General features: G+C 42.7%; 1 protein-coding gene across 4 annotated transcripts in view; it reads left to right on the top strand.

Moving 5' to 3' along the window:
* The first annotated feature begins 1,369 nt into the window (after positions 1-1,369).
* runx1t1 (RUNX1 partner transcriptional co-repressor 1) overlaps positions 1,370-23,090 on the top strand; it is a 71,457-nt gene continuing 49,736 nt past the window's right edge. For all 4 annotated transcript variants that reach the window (XM_074686967.1, XM_074686965.1, XM_074686966.1 and 1 more), the window contains exon 1: positions 1,370-1,886. In XM_074686967.1, the coding sequence (XP_074543068.1) occupies positions 1,859-1,886 (28 nt within the window). In that variant the 5' untranslated portion in view covers positions 1,370-1,858. The remainder of the gene's footprint in view (positions 1,887-23,090) is intronic.

Genomic DNA, 23,090 nt, shown 5'->3' with positions numbered 1-23,090 from the left:
CCTGAAAAACCAATTAACTGTTTCACATTGTGCGTTAGAAGTCTTATGATGTCATATGTATATCATCACATCACGTTTTACTCTTTTTCACTGCGAGTCACATTTAACCATTCACACCGCATTCACACAGTGATGGTGGGGGCTGCTATATCATGGGACCATCAGTATGAGCTAATTTCATTCAATATCAGGTTCAGTGTCTTGCTCAAGGGCACTTCCCCCTGTGACTGCACAGAGCTGGGATTGAACCACCTCTCTCAGATTGAGCAATAATGACTCCACTGAGCAAAAGCAGATGGTATCATATCATATCCTATCATAACATATCTTTTAACTTGGTTTGAAATCAAACTGAGTCATCACACGTCTCATCCAATTGTATGGTGCCATGTTGTGTTATATGATATCACACTGCTCTTAAAGCACAACATCACGTCACATAATAATCTATTGTTTCATATCACTTTTCCAAAAGCTCTAAAAGTTTCTTCTGTTGCTATTTAGTGTGTTGCACAATGTACCAGAGTTGAGTGTTTTCATTTATGAAACGTTATGTGCAGGCTTTGGTGCATGACATATTCACCCATGCAGTTCAAGAGGACCGGTTGGTATCAGCGAGTTGTAAACGCAGCGTCTGCTCTGAGCTTTCACTGGCTCTGCAGGCGAGATGACTTCCAGATGGTCTGGGGAAAGTGTTTGCCTTGGGTTACTGCAGGCCTATGCCTTTTTCAGCTGAAGGAGAGACACAGTGCTCTTGTCTGTGAATGTGTTTATGTGTGTGCGTGTGCGTGTGTGTGTGCGTGTGTGTGTGTGTTAGAGAGGGAGAGTGAAGACAAGCATCACATATACTGCTTTTTAATGCAAGAGTTTATTGTAAAATGCAGCTTGGGGACTAACAAGGGTCCATGGGGACAGTCCAGGGGTCTCAAGCAAGAAAAAGTTCATTAACTTTGTCATTGGGTGAATTAAAGTGATGGTTGTTAGAGTTTTGATTACTGGTTATAACTCTTTTCACAAGGCTACCAAAGTTAAGGGACAAGTTCATATTATCCTCCAGTATGATGTTTCTTTGAATGAGAAAGACTTGATGAAAACTTCATCTAATCCCTGATCTGTAATGATACTTATTGTCTCACTCCCTGGGTCCTAACACCTTGAATATAATCTAAGCCCTTGACGTGAAAAAGCTTCAGCACCCACTGGCACAGTACAAAACACTTCGACTTGACCTGACCCTGCATTTTCCAACCTGTTTTAGGACACACAGATGCTGCCTGCTGCCCAGTCGCCGCCTCCTCCTCCTCTTCAGCAGCGCTTCAGTCCCGCCCACCGCCACCTGGCTCTGCTGCGCACCGCCGACTGGAGGCAGAGCGCCGCTACTCCTCATCCCCACACCAGCGGAGAAGCAGAAACCAAGGAGCCCGATCACGAGGGTGTACGGATGATTTTTTTGTCATCTTTAAAAAGCGATTTCTCTTCCCGAGACAGAATCTACGTCTGACGGATTTTTGAATTAAGTGCGAAAAGACGAGCAGAGGATCGGGACGAGTGCTCTGCGCTCTTCTGCATCCTCCCTCTCCATCATCTCTCCTCCTTTCCCTGCCCTGCGCCTTTACGAGACTCCTGGCTCTCCCATCCGGACTCTCCCCCTCTGAATGATCAGCAGACAGTGAGCTGTCCCTCCTCCTCTTCTTTTGTCGGAGTTTGAATCACATTTTCAACCCTCTGGAAGTAGCGCCTGTTCAGCTATCTGGACTCTGCAGGTTTCGTCTTCCCGTTTCCAGCGGATCTTCGAGAGGACCTCGCGCGGAGTGAAAAGGACTGGAAATTATTTAGCCCTCTCACATCAACGTGCCGCATGGTGGGAATTTCTGCCTCTTTTCAGTGTAAGTGGCTTCTCTCTTGCTCTGGTTATTATTTATTTTTAATATTTACGCATTTGCTGTGTGTTGTGCGTACGGAAGGGAATCAACTAAATAGCAACCGAGTCGTTGTAAAATTCAAAATTTGTGCTTTGTTTCACATTTGTAATGTTAAGTGAACACAGGATGTGTTTGGAGCATGGAGCCACAGAGGTGAATTAAAGGAGCTCCCTCCATATGCGTGGACATGATCCTGATTTCAGTTTTATTGGGATGTATTTTATTGTCCAAAACATCCCGCGATGAGAAATCTGTTGCAGGAGCGAACAATGCGTGTTGCTGTGTGTAACAGTAACTGCTGATGTTATGTTATATTCAAACGGGAGGTAACTGAGCGTTAAAAGTAATTCTTGTGTTTTTGTCCAGCCTATCTTTTAAGAAAAGACAGAGACAGATGCACTGAAAATCCAAACATTTTACGCACACGTGTTTATCAAACAGATGTAAAATGACTCGCACATTAGAGGAACAGGTAGGAACTGGTGTATAGGGTCTTCATTGAATACTGCTTCAGTTTGTTGAAACATTGGCTGTAACTTACAGCTGTATCCGACTCCATAAAAAAAGCAGTGCAAGAGCTGTGACCCTGCATGGAGAGATGCTCTCGGGCAACAAGCCACTTAAAGTTCTGGGACTGTCAAAACCCCTCTGTCATCAGCTGATAATCTCCAGGATGCATGGTCACCTGCTTTATTATTTTTAGCCAGGCTTGTATCATTGCTCCTCAGCGACATGTTGACAAGAATGTGCCACGCGGGTTTTTCAAACACCAGGTGAATAAACGGAGAAGTCTGGTTTTACTGAAACTTTCAATCCTTGCTCACTCTGCCGTTTCAAATCCAACTCTTCACATTGATTCTAGTGCGAGATAGAGCGACTGATTTTCCAAGAGACCTTTTTGGATGGAGAGACTTTCCCTCTCCCCTCCTCTACTCTCCTCTCTCTTTTCAGACAGACTTTGCATTTCAGGTTTTGCATTAATAAAAAAAAAAAAAACATCATCCGGAGCTCAGTCACAACTGTCAAACGCATCTTCTCAAATCCATGTGAAGTTTCCATCTCCTCCTGCTGCGACTTTGTCATCCTCACACAACCGAGACGGGGAAGAAATAGAAAAACTAAATCTTTTTTTAAAGGGGTTGTGTAAGGTTAAAATTAAAGGGTATGCGCTATATTTTGCACCAGTGGGAGTGCGTTACCCCAAACAGAGGAAGAAAGTAGACATACATGTGGGTTAGGGAGCAGGAAGGGAGACTGCCGGGGCACAACCTGCTGTTCATGCCCCGGCTGTTTCTCACGGCTCGGATTATAGAGGGAGGAAAATATCTTCTGGAGACCTGCAGGGCTTTTGGGCAATTTTTACGCATTCCGAATGGTTTCATGCAGCGCTCTGAACGCCTCTAAGATTGTGATTGTTAAATCTTTTTTTACAGTGACCCTTATATGCAGTCAAAGTGTGGATAAAATGATTGTGTATGGCTATTTTTCAAAGACTTAATCTGTTTTAATTGGCTACAAAAATACCAGCAAAAATATTTTGAATGCTGAGTTTTTTTATTCATTTTTGTCAGAAAATTATTATTATTATTATTATTTTTTATTACAATGATCATTTTGTTTTAATCGGTTAGCCTGCCTGTTATTCTGTTATTTATTTAGCCATATGTAGTTTATTTTCCCATTCCCAAACCAATAGGACTTCCATTAAAGCAGTGACTTGACTGAAAATACCATTACCTGGAGTGTGTGTGTTTGCAGAGATAAAGAAAGAGAAGGAGAGAAAGAGGAGTAAATGAAAGGTAAACAAAGCTGGTGAAGGGAGGGAGAGTAAATGATAAGTGCTGTTTGCAGGTTATCTGTGTGTGTGCGTGAGTGTGTGTGTGGTCACTCACACACGTGTGCGTGACCAGCCTACATCCGTGCCCCGCTGTATAAACAGAGTTGTATGAGCGTTAGCCGCTAACTCTCTGCGGTCTTGACGCCGCAGCATCAGCCAGCTCTTCCAGGGGCCATCTGCCCAGCCACCAGCCTGCCTCACACCTGTTCTCCCTCACCCTCCCTCCCCCGGCTCACAGGCTATAGGGTCAAATGCATCAGACCGCTGCTCACAGACAACAGAAGTGGCCTTGCAAAAATGATGGCAACCATTTTATTCTCGCCTTCACACACACACGCTCAAAAACAGGTGCAGAAACACACAAACACTGACATTGCTCTGGTTGGCTGGTTTGAAAAAAAAGTTATTCTGAAAAATAGTGTGTGTCATCGTCTGCATAGTGACACAATGTGGCATGCAGATGACACACACTTTAGCTGATTATTTTTCATTGTTTCTTGTGGCCCAGTGCTTTTTGATGCTCACTCCAGATAATAGCTTTCTAGTGGTTTATATCGAATCCAAATACAGCTTTTAGATCATAGCCTCAAACAATGAATTACTATTATTTCAGAGGGTAAAAAACACTGATACATCCCCCTCTAGTAACGTTTTGGCTTTAGTGCTGTGATGTAATTACAAAGCACTTCTTTTAAGTATGACACACAGACGTTTGGATGCTGTCCAGGTTCGCTGGAACTGTGGATAAGTGATGATGACTCAACAGAGTTAATACACCGCCTCCATCATGAAATGCCTCTGTGTGTGTTTCTGGATCAGCTGTAAGGCTCTCTTTCATGGATAGGCACCAGAACGATTATTCTTACAGCAGTGGGGTACAGGCTTGAGACACAAAAGTAGAATTGCTAGAGTTGCATGCCATGCCATGTTTGAGAGTATCTGAGTCAGTTTGAGATGGCTTGTGGCCCAGCATGATGAGATAAACACGTATTTTGTTCAGCAAGTTGGTGTTTTGTAAAGTTTCTTATCATTTCTGGTCAGATGGCGGTCTAACAATGAGCCTGGTCTCACTAGAGGGTAGGGATGGGTATCTTACACACTTCAAACAATACAGTACCCATGCCCAGTACCTGGCAATCTGTATCGGTACTCAATGGTACCAATTTTATGTACTTATGTTTATTTATTTTGTAATAAATATTGATTTGTTTAATTAAAAAATCTCAAAGTTTTTCCAATTTAACATATTTATTCTTCAATATATAAACTTGCAATACTGTGCTCATGTCCAGCATGGAAAATTGCCTACTCTTCCACTCCCCCACAGTCCCCACAAGGATGCTGTTGGGTGCCTAAACATACAATTTGATTTTATGTGGATCAGTACTAGATACTACAGATGGAATTCGATCAGTACTTCTCAAAGTACCTAATTCAGTACCCATTCCTACAAGAGGGTTGGTGCCTGTTGATCTGGGGGCATCAAAACTTTTTCAAACCTGGGTAGCCTAACTGGTTCCCCAAACTATGTAGCTTTGGCATATTCTTCATACACACATAATGATCATTTTAGCATTACTGCCATCCCAAGTAATGTTTAGTTCTTGTGCAATTCTTTAACCTCAGTCTCTACGGAGGTAACAGATTTATCTTATGATGCTCCAATCACATAGAAGATGAATGTCTGGAGTCAAAGGAGTGCTGGACATGCCCAAGTATTTTTAACAACTGTTACCAAACATATGCTGGTCAGTGGATTTATGTTGGGTCTTAGTAAGAAAAAAAAAAGATAACCTTTCCTTTGATCTAGCACCTTATGAATAAATTAAGTGGTCAACAGATTGATTCTGAAGTTGGAAAGTTTTCCTCACTGTGTAATTCTCTGCGTAGAATAAGTATCGGTTCTGTAGGAGCATAAAGAGCTGCAACGATTTGGAAATAGCAAGAAAAAGTTGAAAAGTTTCGAACACTCCTAGACTTGGTTAGAGCACTGAGGTCAATAAATATCAGAGAGATCATGAATATGTACAACGAGAGTAGTGTAAAGATTATCTTGTGTAAATGCGTACAGGCTTCATCTGAAGACATACATTCAGGGAGGGCAAATGTCAGCAGTGGAATAGGATACTAAACCACTGATCCATGTACTCCTTTAAGATGTATAGATCTGTTCTGATTATTCAGTGCTGTCTCTTACCAAGTCCCAGAGTGAATTATAGATGAAATCACAGTGTGTGTGTGTGTGTGTGTGTGTGTGTGTGTGTGTGTGTGTGTGTGTGTGTGTGTGTGTGTGTGTGTGTGTGTGTGTGTGCGAGCGCACCTTCATACACGCATTCCCTTGTAGATCGATAGGCCCATTGATGGTTATCAGCGAGAGGGCAGTTCTCTTCACTGCTTATTGAATTTCATCACCCATGAAAGAGCAGCAGAGGTATAAAAGGACTCGCACGTATATATGTGTGTGTGCAAGGTTGCTGTATATGCATGGTGTGTGTGTGTGTGTGTGTGCGCACCCTCTCTGCTAGAGATCTTTGTTTTATTGTAGCAGTGAGCTGGCCTTTACAGGGGCTTATTTAATGTCAAAGTCAACAGTGAGCACTACAAACTGATTTTATTGGCCCTGTTCGTGTTTTTACTCCAGATAACATGAGACTTATAAGGCTGAGAGAAGAAGAGGCCAACAGGGCACGGTCTGACACTTTGTCAGGTTTCATGGATTCTGTTAATTCTTCGTAGGTTTTTATGGATCTGAGCCGTTTAAGAAACTATCTGAGCGTTAAGAAATCATCTTTATGATATGTCTGCTCCATGATGAAACTGAATCCAACTTCCTTTCTTCACCTCTGCAGAAGCAATCACACACATACAGACAGCTGTGTTAGCTGTGTCGTTAACGACAGACAGCTGGGAAATGTAGTTTTTCAGTTGTTTGGGAAGACAGCTAACTTTATCTACATCACAGTTCAGGGCCTCACAGATAGACACACACACAGAGACACACACACACGCTCATTGCCCTCTCAGTTCTCTCTGTATATAGACCGGGATTGAGTTGCTAATTAACTTCACTTTCTCCAACTGTATCGCACACAAGCAGGCCGCCACACACACACACGCACACACACACACACTCAGAGTCTCTCTCTCTTAGGCTGCTTCTCATGATGTCTTTCCCCTCTCTCTCTCTCCCACTGTTTATTTTCCTGCCTCCATCTGGAGTCGGCTGATATTGTAATCGCCCTAATGCACATTGCCTTCCCCTCACACACACGCACACACACAGACACACACACACAATGTGCCATCCTGACAAGCCCCTTTTCTTATTCCAAAAGATAAGCCTCTGGATGTAATTCTGTGACTGTGTGTGTGTGTGTGTGAGAGAGAGAGAGTGAGTGAGTGCACATGCAGGTGTCTATGCGCTGTGTCTAATGAACACAAAAGGACACACACATGAGTGTGTTTCTCCTTGCACTCTGCCAAAGGTAACAATATTGAATGGGCACTTCTTGGTGATGTGGAGCAGCGATAGTGTGGCAGAGTGAAGATGTTACCCGTTATCGCACAGCTCCTCGATATTCACCTGTCACCTCATTTACATTTTAAAATTAGACAGAGGAAGGAGAAAGGAGCACAGGGGTGGCAGAGGAAGTGTGTGTGTGTGTGTGTGTGTGTGTGGGACTGTATACAGTGTGTACGTTTGAGTACGGAGGATTGCATGTAAAGGAAGTGTGTGATTTCTGCACAGCTGTCTCTAATGGCTTTTGTTTATAAAGGTTTGGGATGTAACACACACACAACCACACACACGTCACACACAGATGCTGAGGGCTCACAGACAAGTTTGATTGATGGCGAGTATGAGCTGTGAAACTGTGCGATTAGGAGCCTTTTTTTGCTCCCCAGTTCATGAGAGGACGATTGTTAGGGAATAGACCGCCTTGCTTTGCTACCAGTCCATAAAACCCAACCATAAAACTCGATTTTTTTGTCCTTGTGTGTGTGAATGTGTGTGTGCTTGAGCGTGTTTGTGTGTGTGAGAGACAGAGACAGAGAGGGTGAGGTGGAGGGGTGGGCGCAGTCAGACAGCTCTTTAAAGCAAACAAACAGGCAGGCAGAAAATCAGACAAATTGACAAAGAAAGAGACAAAGAAAGAGGAAATGGGTGAGGAAGAGAGGCGCGGGGGGAGCTTCACCTCAGCGCTGTCACGCTTTAGCGCTTTTAATCACCTCCACCGAGGTTGCTTCCTCCATAAAAATTCAGCATTGTTAGGGTTGATCTGCATGAGCATGTGAAAATAATTCTCTTTTCACACGTTTTTTTTAAGCAGACATAATTTACGATCACTATCTGAGCTGATCAGTCTGGATAACCCCTCTATTTTTGATTTACAGCTCGGTTCTCTCTCATTAATTTTGATGTATGGATTTGGACCGTACACTTTATGAAAAGGGCAGCGGCGGGAGTGGAGCCCCGACTCGCCTGGTAAAAAGAAGTGTAATTAAGATCAGCAGACAGGGAGAGAGCAGAGGAGGAGAGAGGCACGGATCAATAGATGCAGACAGTGGACCCTCTGTTTTTTTCCCTCCGAGTATTGATGTGTTCAGTCAATTACAGCGAGAGAAGAAGAAGAAGAAGAGGCGGAGGAGGAGAAGGATGTGTGTGCTGAGATATAAGATGTGTTTGTTCACAAACTGTCAGTGTGTGTCAGATTATGAGTGCAAAGCTGCAAACAGAAATCTGCTTTTAAGATGTACGTTGATGTTAACACTTCCACTTGATCTGGGCCTTTAATCTTCCATCAGCAGACACAACTGAATCATTGTTTCCTGTCCTTGCTGCTTAAAATCACACCACTGCAGCCAAATAATAAGGCCCTTTTCTTTTGTGCTTGGATTTGACTTGCATGATGGGTATTGTAGAACGAGAGGGCTTCCAGCTGTTGTCAGTTAGTGCCACAGACAAACAGGGAGACGGGACAATGAGACGACGGTCGCTTGCGCCGTCCCATTGTCTTGTTGTCAAACCGACAGCAGGTGCCTTGGATGATAAACGCGGTGTCAATTATTTTGAGGAAGGGCCATTTTGGGGAAATTGCCGCAAAGAGAAAGAAGAAATGAGGCAAGGGAGCCAGTAGGGGGTTACGTAAAAGAAATGGAAGGAGGTGGTCCATTTTCCCAAAATGGGGCCGAGTAAAAGCCTCATTTTGTTTAACTTCTACAGCATCCTGTCCACAGCGGCTCCCTCCTCCACAACCTCACTCAGCCTTTAGTCATCTGGATTGCTGCTAGCCACCCTGCGAAGTGTTTGTGCGCTCACAGTCGATGCAGTCTTAGCTGGGAACAAAATTACAGCCTGTTGTATTTAGACAAAAATGATATTTGATGGAATTTCCACCTCAGAAAAAAAATAAAACCGGAAGATGTTTAGTATTACCACAGTGACTGTTTTTTTCACATGGGGATAAAAAAGAATTCTTGGTTTTTGTGCAGAAAATGGTTAAATTGAAAGAATGGAGGTGGAGGTAGATGTGAGGCTGAGTATTGAACAAATGGTGATTTGAAGAGCTGTCTGTCATCAAGTAGTGTGTGTAAGAGATAAAAAGCCAATAGAAAAAGATGGAGTGCGGTATGAAGATGAGAGAGAAGTAAACCAGTTTACATCTGTGGGATGTATCTATCTATCCCAATATATATTTATATGTCTGTACAATCATCTTCTATACATTCATGACCCCAGCTGCTCTTATGGATTTGCGATTGACAGCCCTTTCATCAAAGCATCTGTTCCTCCCCTCTGTCGTCCTCTCACCATATGGACATGTCATCCTCAGCTGCGCGTTTCATAGCAGCGTGGATGATGTGTCTCCATAGTAACCAAACTCCTCTCTTTAGTAATATGATGTGATTTATGTTTTTTTTCTTGTACATGTCAAGGATGTGTTCACACACTGGTGTCTGTGTTACGATGCACCTCGACATCTCTCGTGTTTCATATCCAGATAATCAGCCTGATAACAGATTTTGAAGTTTTACAGCTCTTCTGTGTTTGTCTCTTCCTGCATAATAAAGTCTTTAGTGTAAGAATCTGACTCCCCCCCAAGACTTAAACAGTTCCATATTGTGGCGAAACTCTTTAGCCCTGTAACACAGAGAGTAGGTGCGGGGCAGAGGAGGGAGAGGAGCTCTCACGGTGCAATAAAAAAATCCAGGAGAGAGTATAAATCCATCTCCCCTTGTAAGGTCTGAAATTTTTTTGCAGATGTTTCAAGATGTTTGGCTCCGAATGGCGGTAATTTCTTGCCCATCTGTCTTCTCTTCTCCCTCTATGTCTCTTTATCAACATCTGGTTTTCAGCGCGGCGGGGAAACAAGTATCCTTTATAAGCCAAGGGTTCCCAGTTCCCCCTCTGCTTGTGCTATTAACTTAGCCTCAACTACTGCTCTCTCTGCGCACACACAGACCCACATATGCTAACCATTAGACAGTCATACCATTCAGAAAATGTAATAACTTTCAGTTAGAGGGGGAGATAAAGTATTTGGGCTTTTTGTTCCTTCTTCACTTTTTCCATCACTGCGAAGAATTTAGGGCTCTGGTTTTTATGCGTCCCCTGTGAGAGGACAAATTACTGCTCAGTTGTTAGCTTGGGGATGCGCCAGTGAAAGGAAAGCCCCTTCCTCTTAAGCATTTCAGTAGGACCCTTGGGTGTCTGTCCGCACCTCTGCTACCCATTTACAAGTGAAGAGCATAAAGCTGCTGCTCAGGTCGATAGAGTCAGAGACGCATCACATCAATCCCCTTGTAGACGCCAGACATGTCTGTTTTTAAAACACACACTCAAACATCTGAAGCACGTTTCAGCCACACAGCTAAACTACGATCTTAATTTGCTATTTCCTCTTTGTCGATATTAAATTGTCCTCATAATAATTCCCAGCTGTGCAGGCTTCGCGTATTGCGGCGCAGCTGCAACTTTATGTTTACGAATTAAACCCTCTCACAAACAGAGCTGCACTACACACCACATAAACACGCTCAGGTGAGCACACAAACAAGCTCTCTGAGAGGCTCGCAGACACTCAAGAGGTGAATTTGCAACATATGGCAGGGTTGTCAATCTGAGATGAAGGCGAGCAGAGCCTTCAGTGTGACATGTAAGGTTGTGTAAGCTGTTCCTGATGTGTGTTTGATAAATGTGAAAAGATGTTTAAAGGGTGTTTTAACATGTCACATTAACACTTAGAGGCACTCAGTTTCTCTTTTCGCACATACTTTTTGTTATTTAGCTTCTGGGTAGAAGCAAGCTGAGCTTATTGTTACTGCCGGTAATAATCTTTTAAATCTGTGCTGTTCCTTTCTTTAACACAACAGTCTCACAGGTTTGTGAAATGAACAATAACAGAAGAAATGCAGCTTCAAAAACACAGCGTGCCCTTTTTTTTTTTTTCATCTCATCAGGGAGAAAGGTTTACAGAAACATTCACCTCACGAAAATATGGTTAATGCAAAACTAAGGTCAGGTTCGTGTTAGAATGAGGTCTTAATTGCTCTTTTCTGAGCCCCTATAGTTGCACAGCACACACCGATCCTCTGTTTGAATCTAACAAGTCTTTTCTGTTGCCATTTTGCCCAAGGCTTCAAGACACGATCACACAAACACATGTACCCACACGCGACAGACACCCCCCCTCTGCCAAACACAACAATGTTTTAGCCACACACTGCCTCAGGCTTATGCCTGATAGGATAATGACAAGACCAAGATACCAGCTGATGGAGGGTTCAGGACACACTCTGTGTGTGAATCCTGATCCCATGTTTGTTTATTATTATTGTTATTAACCATAAAAGTAGAAAAATACTGTTTTTTGATTAATTATTCAGTCATTTTGATTGACACTTTTTCCATTTAGGCCTTTTTGTGTATGAAGTGCTTTTTTATAGCTGTTTTAATTTGCAGATCTGTGATTCTTCACTGGGGCTAAATGGTTGTAAAGGCACTTGTTTATGGCCTTGGGTGTCCTCACAGGATGTTGATTCAAGAGGATCAGACCATGGTTAAGAATGGAGAGTAAAGATTTGAGCAGGAGAAATTAAACACAATTAAGTACAAAATACAAATAAAATGCATTAAATTACCATTTTTGTTTTCAGTAATTGTGTCATATTCATATTTAAAAACTGAAACTAAAAAGAATAATGCTTACTTCCATGTTCAAGGCCTTGTGCACAGGTAGCTGGGTATTTTTAAAAACTAATATCCTCCCCTCATTAGATTTAAAGACAACTGTTGTCCAAACGCACCGGTCAAATCCACAAAATGTACAGCTCAAAGCATGCCAAACCCATATTTGGCAGTGTTTTTCAGACGTGAAACATGTGCCAGCCAATCAGAATGAACCCTTGTCATTCAGTTGTGACGTTTGAGAACCAAAAACTCTGTTTCCCAGTGTGGACACAAAATCATGAAATTTTTCCAAAATCTTCTCCTTGGCCAGAGTTTTCAAAAAACATAGTTTTTAATGCTGTAAAACTGCATTTCATGTGTGGATGACAGGCCTAAACGTATAAAAAATATGTCATTTCCCAGATACCCAGCTACGTGTGGACATGGCCCAAATTTTAACCTTTGAGTGGAAAAAAAAACACAGAAAACTTGCACCGTATAAATCCTCCAAGCTTGACTCTCAAGGATTCATAAAAAGGAACACCAATTTCAAAAGAAATCTGAAAAAAGCAAGTAGCAAGCAATGAATTCATTTTTCTGGACAAACAGAACCAATATTTTTGACAGTATGACAGTGCACAGAGACATTGGTTTCAATTTATGATGGATTGATGCCTTTCTACAACTTTGTCATGAAATATTGAAATTGTTCTGTCCAGCCACCAGCAAATGTTGATGGTTTTATATTTTCTTATCAACAAAGCTACTCACAGCCTTTTAAATATATTTGTTTTAAACCAAGGTCCCGCCTCTGACAAGGCAATTAGCCAATCAGGATTAAGGATTTCATGTAATGTCGCCTCAGGTCACCTTCTTGGACTTAATACATGACTTTGATGTCAGCACTCAGTTTGTACACTGAGTACAATCCAAAAATGTGATTCTTGTGTTTTGGCACTAAAGCCGGGTTATAAGGCATGAGTCAGTGAAGGTCTGTGTGTTCATGGCTCTGATGTAAGCGTGTTAATCTGCGCCAGTTAGAGACAGCATGACCCTGAAAATGGAGAAAGCGGGGAATAGAAACAAAAGCAAGTGGGACACATTTGTGAGCGTCTGGATACGCAGCGAGAGACCAACCCCAGAAGCCACAGAGCTGAACAACAGAGGAAGAGATGGAGGCAGTGACAGAGAGAACGAGATGTTAAACAGCATTTATGAGTTTCCAAATTGCTAAGCGTGGATACAGGCAGCAATGTGTTTCCGAGATCCTCCGTCTTTCTTTCAGACAGCCACTAACGCTAAACTGCTGCTTTTCCTGGAAACATTTCAGCATTTTAGCAGAAATAACATGAAATCAAGTCAGCCTATATTTAACTAGTCCGTGTCGGGGAGTTCACACAACAAGCCTTCACCACAGCTACAGGCAAGCCACAGTCTACACTTTATATATAGCTGCTCTACTGTAATAGAAAATTATAGAGCGACTGGGGATTAAGAGGTTGGGAAAATGCTGTGTTCATGGTATGTGGAGGGAAGCTTGTAAAATGTTACACAACCCGCAGCTAAAGGAACTTCTTGCTTTTTAAAATGATTGCCAGAGTGAGGCCGCAATATTCTAAGAAGATGGATCGAGAAGCTTCTAGAGGCTTTTTTTTTAAGACAAAATAGCTCCTGCATGTTTGAGAGAAGCAATTTTAGATGTATTGCTTTTTCTCATTTGAGATATGAGTGTTTTCATTTATTCACAGCCTGAAAATTAAATCAGAAGTTTCTTTACAGAAGGAAAATGTGTAATTTGAAAAATTTCCCTGACTGTATTTCTACATACATCAGTAATACAGAGTGGAGTTGTGTTGTAGTTCTTTATAAAGACAGCAAGAGATGTGTTACATTGTGCCTCACAGACAGATTGCAAACACAAAAACGTGCACACATTCAAATACTTTCCCCCAATACTCAGAAAACCATAAATCCCGACACCTCTGAGTGGTTTCGATTAAGGAAAGGTCGTGTCTCAGAGCAGCAGTAATGGCGCTCTTGTGCGCGTGGAAGAGGCAGGAACACAGTGTTTCATTTTACCAGCTAGACACAAGGTCAGCCTGGCTGAAGAAATAAAGAAAGTCAATCTTAATGCTAGCTGCATGAAGTTCTCCCTTTTTGTTCCCTGTGGTCAATTCTTGCACAAAGTGTCGCTCATCAGCAGAATTTTACTGTGAAACCAGTGTAGAAACATTTTATCTGTGCTGTTGATCTCGGTCTTTGTCGGCCAATCACCTTCCTGTCTTGTTGTCCGCCATTGTTGCCTTTTTTCCTGTTAAAAAGAAACCCGGCAGCACCCTTGTATCTCTGCATATGTGTGCACATATGTGTGTGCATGTGTTCTTTGACAGCTGGGAGAGCATATCTGCTCCACTTGTTGTCATGGAAACAGTAGGCACTGTGTGTGTGTGTATGTGTGTGTCTCACTGGAGACCCCTGATATGAGGCAGGTAGCAGGTTCATGGCCACAATTAGACCTCTCCAATGTTCTTCAATTTTTAAATGTCTTTTACTCTAAAACCACAGTCTGGTTCACTGTCTGATGCTCCAGAGAGTGTGTGAAGACGCCACATAGGATGATGCACTTACCCAGGTCAGCAACCTGCACAGAGGGTCAGGCCAAGAGCGGTCAGTCCCAAAACCTTCTTCCTTCTCTGTCAACTGAGCTCCATCCGCCTTGCATCCCAGGATTGCTGTTCCAGCTTTAATTACCTGAAGAGAAGCAAAAACATCCTGGCTTCAGAGATGGAGAACTACTGACTCATTATGTTGAAGCTTTGCTGTGCCTTTCTCTGTCACACACACACACACACACACACACACACACACACACACAAACACACACACTGCCCCCTTCACACACATCCTGACCCTGACCAGCCAACCATCCCCACCCTTCTCCTCTCCTTTGCTCCCTCGGTTCCCATCCTCTCTCCCCCTCCTCCCAGATCTCCTTCTGGTTCCCTTTCTGGTTCCTGACCAGCGGGGCTATCTCTGGATGGCCGGCGGTTCCTCTCATTCTGCCGGCCCATTGTGTGGCGAGCTGGGCTGGGCCCTTGGCCCCAGGGGCCGGGAGGGGAGCCAGGAATGGTCTGGTTCCTGTTGCTGTGTTAGTTAGAGGAACTGTGGCACCGTTTCCATCAGTGCATCCTCACTGCTGTGAAACTGATTTCAAGGCTATTTTTGTGGAAACAGCTACATCCACGTGAGTCGTTTCCCTCATTTTGAGAGAGCCGCAGTCTCAATAAAGAGATGTGAGTGGTTTGAATGGATGCCTTGGGTGTCGAAGTAACTTAATAAAACAAGTTTTTCAGCAGCTGTTTGAGGACAAATCTGTTTTTTACATGAAGCTCAAAAATTAATGATTTTCCTCTGAGTCAGGAGGAGAAACAGGCAGTGAATACTGACAGACTGAGAGGCTGACACTTCCACGCAGAAATCTGGCATGACTTTTTAATGACATGGATTGAACATTTGCGTTGCCCAAATGCAACTTTTTTAGATATTCAAGGCACTGGTGTGCACTTTAGAGTCTTTAAAAATGACCCTTTTGGTTTTATACTGACTAATTTGAACAGCGGTATTCTTTGAGGAACATTTGGTACCTCATGGCCCAGAACAGACTGTATCAGCAGCCAAGCAGAATTGCAGAAGAGGACAAAGACTCTAAAAGTTCTTTCCTTTTCCTCACTCTGGACAACAAACATGCTCACCCCTCTTTATCTTCTGTTAGCTGCCAGTCTGACAGAAAGACAGTTTCACAGAAAACACCCGATCCAAACGTCTTCTCAGAGTGACCTTTGGTTCGTAGAAACACATTATTCTTTAAAAACTTCTACAAGCCCAGTCCACCTTGTGTTTCTCCCTTTCAGACTCTCTGCTCACGGCGGCGATTTGCATGAAGGGCTACACTAGCTAGTGCACTCGGTTAATTACGACCGCCAGGCTGAGCTGTCACAGTGATTCACTATAAGAGAGGGAGCGAAAGAGGAGGAGGGCTAAGAGAGTTGGCAGGTGTGCAGATGCATCGTTAGCGCCACCCAGTGATGCAGAGAGAAGAGAATACCTATAAAAAGACCTGAAGGGGAGTTTATTCTGACAAACGCTCATTCTGTCTGCATTGCTGCACATTTCTCTTCCCACTTCTACCCCCTTTTTTTTTCTTCCACTCTCAGCTACCTCCATCTATCCCACTCAAATGCCTCTTCCTCCCGCTTGCCTCTCTTCTCACCATCTCCCATCTCATCCCTCAATCTTTCAACACCTCACTACCCCTCCTTTCTCTCTCCTGTTTGTTCTGTATTTTCCTCCCTGTCACCACTTCTCTTGCCGGTGTCAGTCGTGCTGTCTCCCGTCCTACTGTTGCAACAAATCAAGCGTCCCATTCATCTGGTGTCATCGGTGTTACACAGAGCTGGAAATGCGTACTCCCTCAGTCTCCAGCGAGACAGCTGCCTCTCCAATTGATCATTTCCTTGCAGATCAGATTAGAAGTGGGCCAAAAGCAGGGAGGAACTATAAGTCTGGTTGCTTGGGCTTAAGAGAAGCGGGATAGTTTTCATACTTCTGGGTTTGTTTGCTGTACATTTGAGGCACAGTGAGTGGTACATTCAAATAACGTTTCAACATGCTGCAAAAAATGAAATCTTATCAAGTGTTTTTGTCTTGTTTTCAGTAAAAATGTCTTTTTACGCTTAATATGTGCCACATTTGCTTGACTAGTCCAGGAAAGTGTCTCATTTCAAGTTATTCAAAGACAAAAATCAGGTCTGAAATGCTTGTAATGAGAAAAAAAATCTGCCAGGGGTTAGGAAAATGTACTTGTATTCAGGCATAATTCTAGTCCTGACAAGCACATTTCTCTTACCCCACTGGCAGGTTTTTTGACTTGTTTCAAGCAATTCAGACCTCATTTTTGTCTTAAAATGAGACACAATCTGGACTAGTCAAGTGAATGTGGCTCATATTAAAAGACATTTTTCACTGAAATAAGACAAAAACACTTCATGAGATTTCAGTTGTTTTGCAGTGCAGACTCTTTTATGTATATGACACACTGATGTATCTGAGATTTTACCGTTTCCAAGAGCATCTGTGCACAAAGAAATCACTTCATGTGTACGTAATCGGCAGCTATTTGGTGCCTTCAGGTGAGGAAACAGAAACAGCTTCTTCCTTCCCATTAACAACCTCAACAGCAGTTAAGTGACTGGTTTGGTTGCAAGGAGCTGAGATTGGAAGAATTTAGCAACCCATCCACCCACACACACACACACACACACACACACACACACACATTTAACACAGGGCCCGCACACAAGCAGGCACCCAGAGCAAAAAGAAAGTCATTTGTTCTACCTCATTAGCATGTATTGTGGCGAGCGGGCGTAACATACTGAAAGGTGAAATGGGTCCGCCATGAATAGCGCACCAGTCGACAGAGGAGGAGAGGAGGAGGCAGAGAAGGAGGGGAGAGACGGGTGAGGGTAGGGGGGGAAGGAGAGTGCCCAGATGGCTGGGGACCAGCCGCACACACAGGGAGTCGCTCTCTCTTTCTCTTTCTTTCTCGCCGGCTCTCTCTTTACTCCGCTGATTGCACCGTTTCCACTGCACTCCCTCTCACATGCTCTCCTTCTGCAGCTCCTGTTTTTTTTCTCACCTCCATCAACACACAAAGGCCGAGCCCAAGAGTAACCTCCTTCTTTCAGAGTTGTTGTTCACATGCAGCCATACACACACACAGACTGATAGATATAAATATGTGGCCTCCATGCTGCTTACACTGCAAAAAAATAAAATCTAACCAAGTGTTTTTGTCTTAGTTTCAGTAAAAATGTTTTTTTTAGACTTAATATGAAGCACATTTACTTGACCAGTCCAGAAGAATGTTTTATTTCAAGTAATTTAAAGTCACAAATGAGGTCTGAATTGCATGAAGCTTATAAAAAAAATCCACCAGTGGGGTAAGAGAAATGTTTAGACCTCTATTTTGTCTTTAAATAACTTGAAAGAAGGCATTTTCGGGACTAGACAGGTGAAAAGGGCTCATATCAAGTCTAAAAACAAGGGAAAAACACTTGATAAGATTTCAATTTTTTGCAGTGTACTACCCACAGACTGTATAAAACATGGACGTAGCTTTCGTGACGTCACCTGTCTGTTCCTGAAACCGTGAAATGAAGCCAATACGCAGATGCAGCCACATTTAATATGACACCAGTTATGAGTTTTGTTTCGAGCAGCTAGGGCGCCGGCAGTCTCGTTACCTGAGTTGTGTCTCTGATTGGACAATCAAATGATCCTAATAACTTCTAAACCGCAGAGTTAGAAAAAAATTCACTCACTCGTCGTGTTTTGAACCAGGCTGTAAATATGCTTTTTAATGCCGTAAAAGTCTGTTTATAAAGCTGGGTGTGTACGTGACTTCTGGTCTTTCTGCAGCCAGACTCAAGCAGATTCTCGATGAACAGCAACTTTTAGCACGTCGACATAGGCTTCATTTTTTACTAACCGGATGTTGCCCCTCGGTACTGCCCTCCTTCATCTCCCTTGCACCCATCTCCACCTCACTCTTCCTTTATCCTTCTCTCCTCCACCTTTTAACTGTAACTCCTTTAAAACCCTGCTCCCTTCATCTCCTCTCTTCTCCTTTAAATCACACGTTCACCAAAGTGACACATGCTTCTTAAAATACCCTTAATTAATGACTTACACACACACACTTGACTGTAGTTTGTCCACGGCAGAGTCGGACACATTTTGGACAGGTTTCACTCAGCCTCTATCTTCAGTCTGATGACTGGGGTACGACGATGTTTGATATGCAGTATTGAGACTCTGTTTCTGGCGAGTTACATCAGATTGCACTAAAGCTGAGGCCATCTTTGCTCCATCCTTTGACTGCGGAAGAGGCGAGAGAGGAAGAGCGTTGACGTTTGCCCTGATGTTCCCTTTCCTCGTCTATCAGTATTGTGTAGCGCTGCCAGAATTTCTGCTCATTTATCTTCCCATCTGTGTGTGTGTGTGTGTATCAGTCGGCCAGCCTGTCACTGACTCTCTATTTTTCTCTCATCCATCTTCTCTTGATTCTGTCTCTCTCGTCTCAGTCTCTCCTCTACATTTTTGCCCTTTCTTTCCCTGTTTGTGTGTCTCTCTGACTCCGTCGTTCCTCTGTGTCTGGTAGAGAATCACTAATGGTGTCCACTGGGGTGTAAACTGTGTTTTTTAGACACCACACAAGCAGGGGGGGGTTGCAGAAAATAGCAAAAAAGCAAACGGAGGGAAGGAGGCAGACATGTCTGGACACGTCGTGATGTAGAGTAACGCTGCATCACTTCAAACACAAACCTGTATTTATATCCTCTTGCAACATTTTTTTTCTCACACACATCTCTGAGCTACCAGAGGAGCCAGATCCTGTCTCATGGGACTTCAGTGTGTGTGTGTGTGTCACTCTATCGCCCCCACTATTCAAGTCCAGCTCATTGACTCATCATTGAGTGGGCCCTCCAAAGCTCCATTGAGTTTATCAAGTCTTCCACAAAAAAAGTCACTCCCATTCTTTCTTGCTGAAGCCACTTACCCCCTTTCCCTTTACACACACACACACATTTTCTGACACACACACGGGACGATCCCGCACAAAACAGCCTGCGTGCTCCATTGAAATCCCCTTAGCAAAGCGTTTTCTCCTCATCAGCATTGTGTGACTATTCAGTTTGTTAATGCGCCTGTGTAGAGAAAGCCTTTTATTTGCCTGTTTTGAATTTAAGCACATATATTAACCCACATATTGAGGATGACTTCTTAATAGCCTGAAAAGGAGAAGAAGGAAGGAGGTGGGTGGGTGGGTGGGGGGTCAGGAGGCTGGAGAGGAGGCTTAGAAAAGGTGGGGAGAGCAGTGTTTGGATCCAATAAGCAAGCTCTCCTTGCTGCTTCTTGATGAGTGGTTTAATACCTGAATAAAGCGGGCCCCTGATGCTCATTCATAGACACACACACGCAGAGAGAGTCGTTTAACACAGCACGACTTATATCCCATACAATTGTAAATGTGGTGTTTGTGTTTTTTTTTAACAAAAGTGTTGAAACAGCCAGGAATGCTGTTATAACAAACTGCTGAAATTATGGGTGCGCTGTTACAAATGTACACCAACACAAACAATCAGCGCTTCTTTTTGGAGCACGTTTTTGGGCTTTTTTCTGAGCTTTTGTAGTCGTTGGTTAGATTATGCCTCTTTTTGGCAGTTAAGATGTTGTTTGGTAGCTGATGTCTGCTTCTGTTATTACATGTTTTTGTTGAGGATAAGATGGTACAAGTGGGACTGAATCCAGGCAATCTGGGACAGAGGAGTGAGAACAAATTACTTGAAAAGAGGCCAGAAAACCCAGCAAAACAGCACATCCCTACACATGAAACATTGTTGTTGGTCCCCCCCAAAAAAGAAAAAAAATCCTTATCGGTTATATACATATAAAATAATCCACCTTTCTGACTGATCATGTTGCTTTCCTGGCTAGTTTAGGCAAGCATGGCAGGCTTCCTGGCACCGTTGTAGAAATAAATCAATATCTGATCTCTGATTACATTAACTGGAAAGTGGAAGATGAAGTTAAGCTCTAAATTGCTGTTTATTGAGCAAACTTGATCCATTGTATCAATGACCTGCCTATAAAAGGAAATATGAGCTTAAAAAGAGAGTACATCAAGGTGAATGTGAGTAATTTTCAGAGCCATGGGTCTTGAGGGATTCAGTGGAGCTATTGCTGTTGTTTTTTAGCGCACACACCCAAACACACTCACTTTCACCCTCATCTGTCTCTATCTTGTCTCTTTCTCTGTCTTATTGTATTTCTTTATCCCCTCTCTCTCCTCCATTACTGGCATTTTAAGCAGCCCACTAGGGAGCTTGAGGCTTGCTGGCTCGCAGTAATGTTTGGATGTTTAGCCTCTCATCCTCGCTGTTGTTGGCACACTCACACGCACACCAACACATGCACAAAGAGAGGTAAATGCAGTTAAAAGGAGGTTCAGGGGAATTTCTGGTTTCCTTTCTCCTCTGTCGTCTACCCCCCCCTCCCGAACATGATGCATGGGATTGTGAGAAAGCGTGTGTGCCTGTGTGGGTGCGCATGTGTGCAGATGCCTGCAAGCTGACAGGGAGTGAAAGCCCAGACATATGTTAATCAGATGTTGTGATGATGGCAGAGCAGAAGGAGAGCCAGAGCGAGAGCCAGAGCACTAGAGGGAGGAATGAGGGGTGAAAAGAAAGGAAGAGCTTTTAAAGGACCACGAGCTGCGGTGGGAGACGAGGAAAGGGATGTGGAGGGGGGAAAAAATGAGGAGGAGGAGAGAGAAAATGACAGGAAGTGGTGCAGTGATTCATTTTCTAACTGCAGGAACCACTGCTGGGAATCGATCCGATCCATTAGTTTAACTGAATGGACCTACACTATAGGTTTGAGGTCACTAAACAAAAATGACAAATGTTCCTGAAGAGACCGGATGCATTATCCATTTGATGTCATTTTCCCCCTTTGAGGTAGATTGTAGTTTGGTATTGCTTCTGTGCTTCAGCAGCATCTTATCTGCAGCCTCATGTTAGAAGTTTACAAGCTAAAATCCAATGTGAAGGCTGCTATGGTTATTGTTTTTATTTCAACAATGAATCAAATGACAAAATTTTACACAGAAAATGAAATGAAAAGACATGGAGGCTGGTTCTATAAGAAGCCAGTGTTTTAGCTCAGCTGTTTGAACAGGGGTTTCCTGGAACGTGATTTTAATCCATTATATTGTGTTTTGTTGACTGTGCTTTGTCTTTTTTTGCGTTTCCTATCTGTAATTTTGTGTTTTTGCTGCAGCCTGTTTTGGCCTCCCTTGAAAAAGAGGTTTTTAATCTCAATGGGACTAACCTGGTTGAATAGAGGTTAAATTAAAATAACTAAATAAATAAATAAATAAATAAATAATGAACTGTCAATGATAACATCAAGAAAAATCACACACTGTCCGTTTAGCACCAAAAGGCTGCGAGTATCTTTATCACCTGTTTCCTTACTAATCACCCAGCTGTGTTACAGTTAGGGATGGGTACCGAATTAAGTACTTTTATAGGTACCAACCGAATTTTGTCAAAAGTATCGGGTACCGATTCATGTAAAATCAAAAGGTACCATGTTTAGGTACCTAAATGCATCCTTGTGACTGTGAGGGAGTGAAAGAGTAGGCATTTTCCATGCTGGATATGAACACAGCATTGCAAGGTTATATATTGAAGAAAAGATATATTAAACTGAAAAATATATGTATATTTTATTATTAAAGAAATTTATATTTTTTACCACATAACACAAAGAAAGTACCGAAAATTGTTACCGTTGAGTACCGGTACCGATTGCCAGGTACCGGGTATTGGTACCGTATCGTTTCAAATGTGAAAGGTACACATCCCTAGTTACAGTAAAAACATGATGAAGATCGGACAAAAGTCATCACTATGGTGATTTTTCATTTGAAAAGCTTCACTTTAGATCACTGGTTCATAGCTGATCAGTCAGCAGCAGAGAAAAGAAAACTGGGAGAAATAATGCAGACACTAAGGGTGTTTTAACACACAAGGAAACAGAGGATTCATCAACCAAATCGAAGGAAACACATATAAAGCAACTACAGACTACAGACGAGTTCAAACATCAGTTCTAGTCTATAGATAATGCCTCCATAAACACACACCGTGCAGAGGGTTAACTTTCTATAATTCATCCTTTTTGATTTTTGTTTGATTAAACTTACGATGTTTGCCCAATAATGGACATGACTGACTTGACAGACAAGTAAGCACAAATTCGCTGTTAGCAAAGGCACCAAAGGTTCACCTTAAATCCTCATCTTTGTATAGTTTTATGAAAATAATTTAGGTTTAGTCAGAGTTTACAAAAAAGCTACCAAAAGCAAATAGGCTAGCGACAGGCTTCAGAATCATAGGGTCACATCACACATCCTTTGTCTATATATTAAACAGTCTTTGCTCTGACTTTTTTCAATAATGTCTCAATAAGCAGACATAGAATTCAAAGCTCGAGGCTTAGAAGAAGGATAATGTTGGAGTTGTGCTTGTGA

Source organism: Halichoeres trimaculatus, unplaced genomic scaffold (assembly GCF_033239565.1).
Source record: "Halichoeres trimaculatus isolate MK-OKI-2021-1 unplaced genomic scaffold, fHalTri1.1 fHalTri1_scaffold_14, whole genome shotgun sequence".
Taxonomy (NCBI): Eukaryota; Metazoa; Chordata; class Actinopteri; order Labriformes; family Labridae; genus Halichoeres; species Halichoeres trimaculatus.
This window is presented reverse-complemented; position numbering and strand designations above follow the sequence as displayed.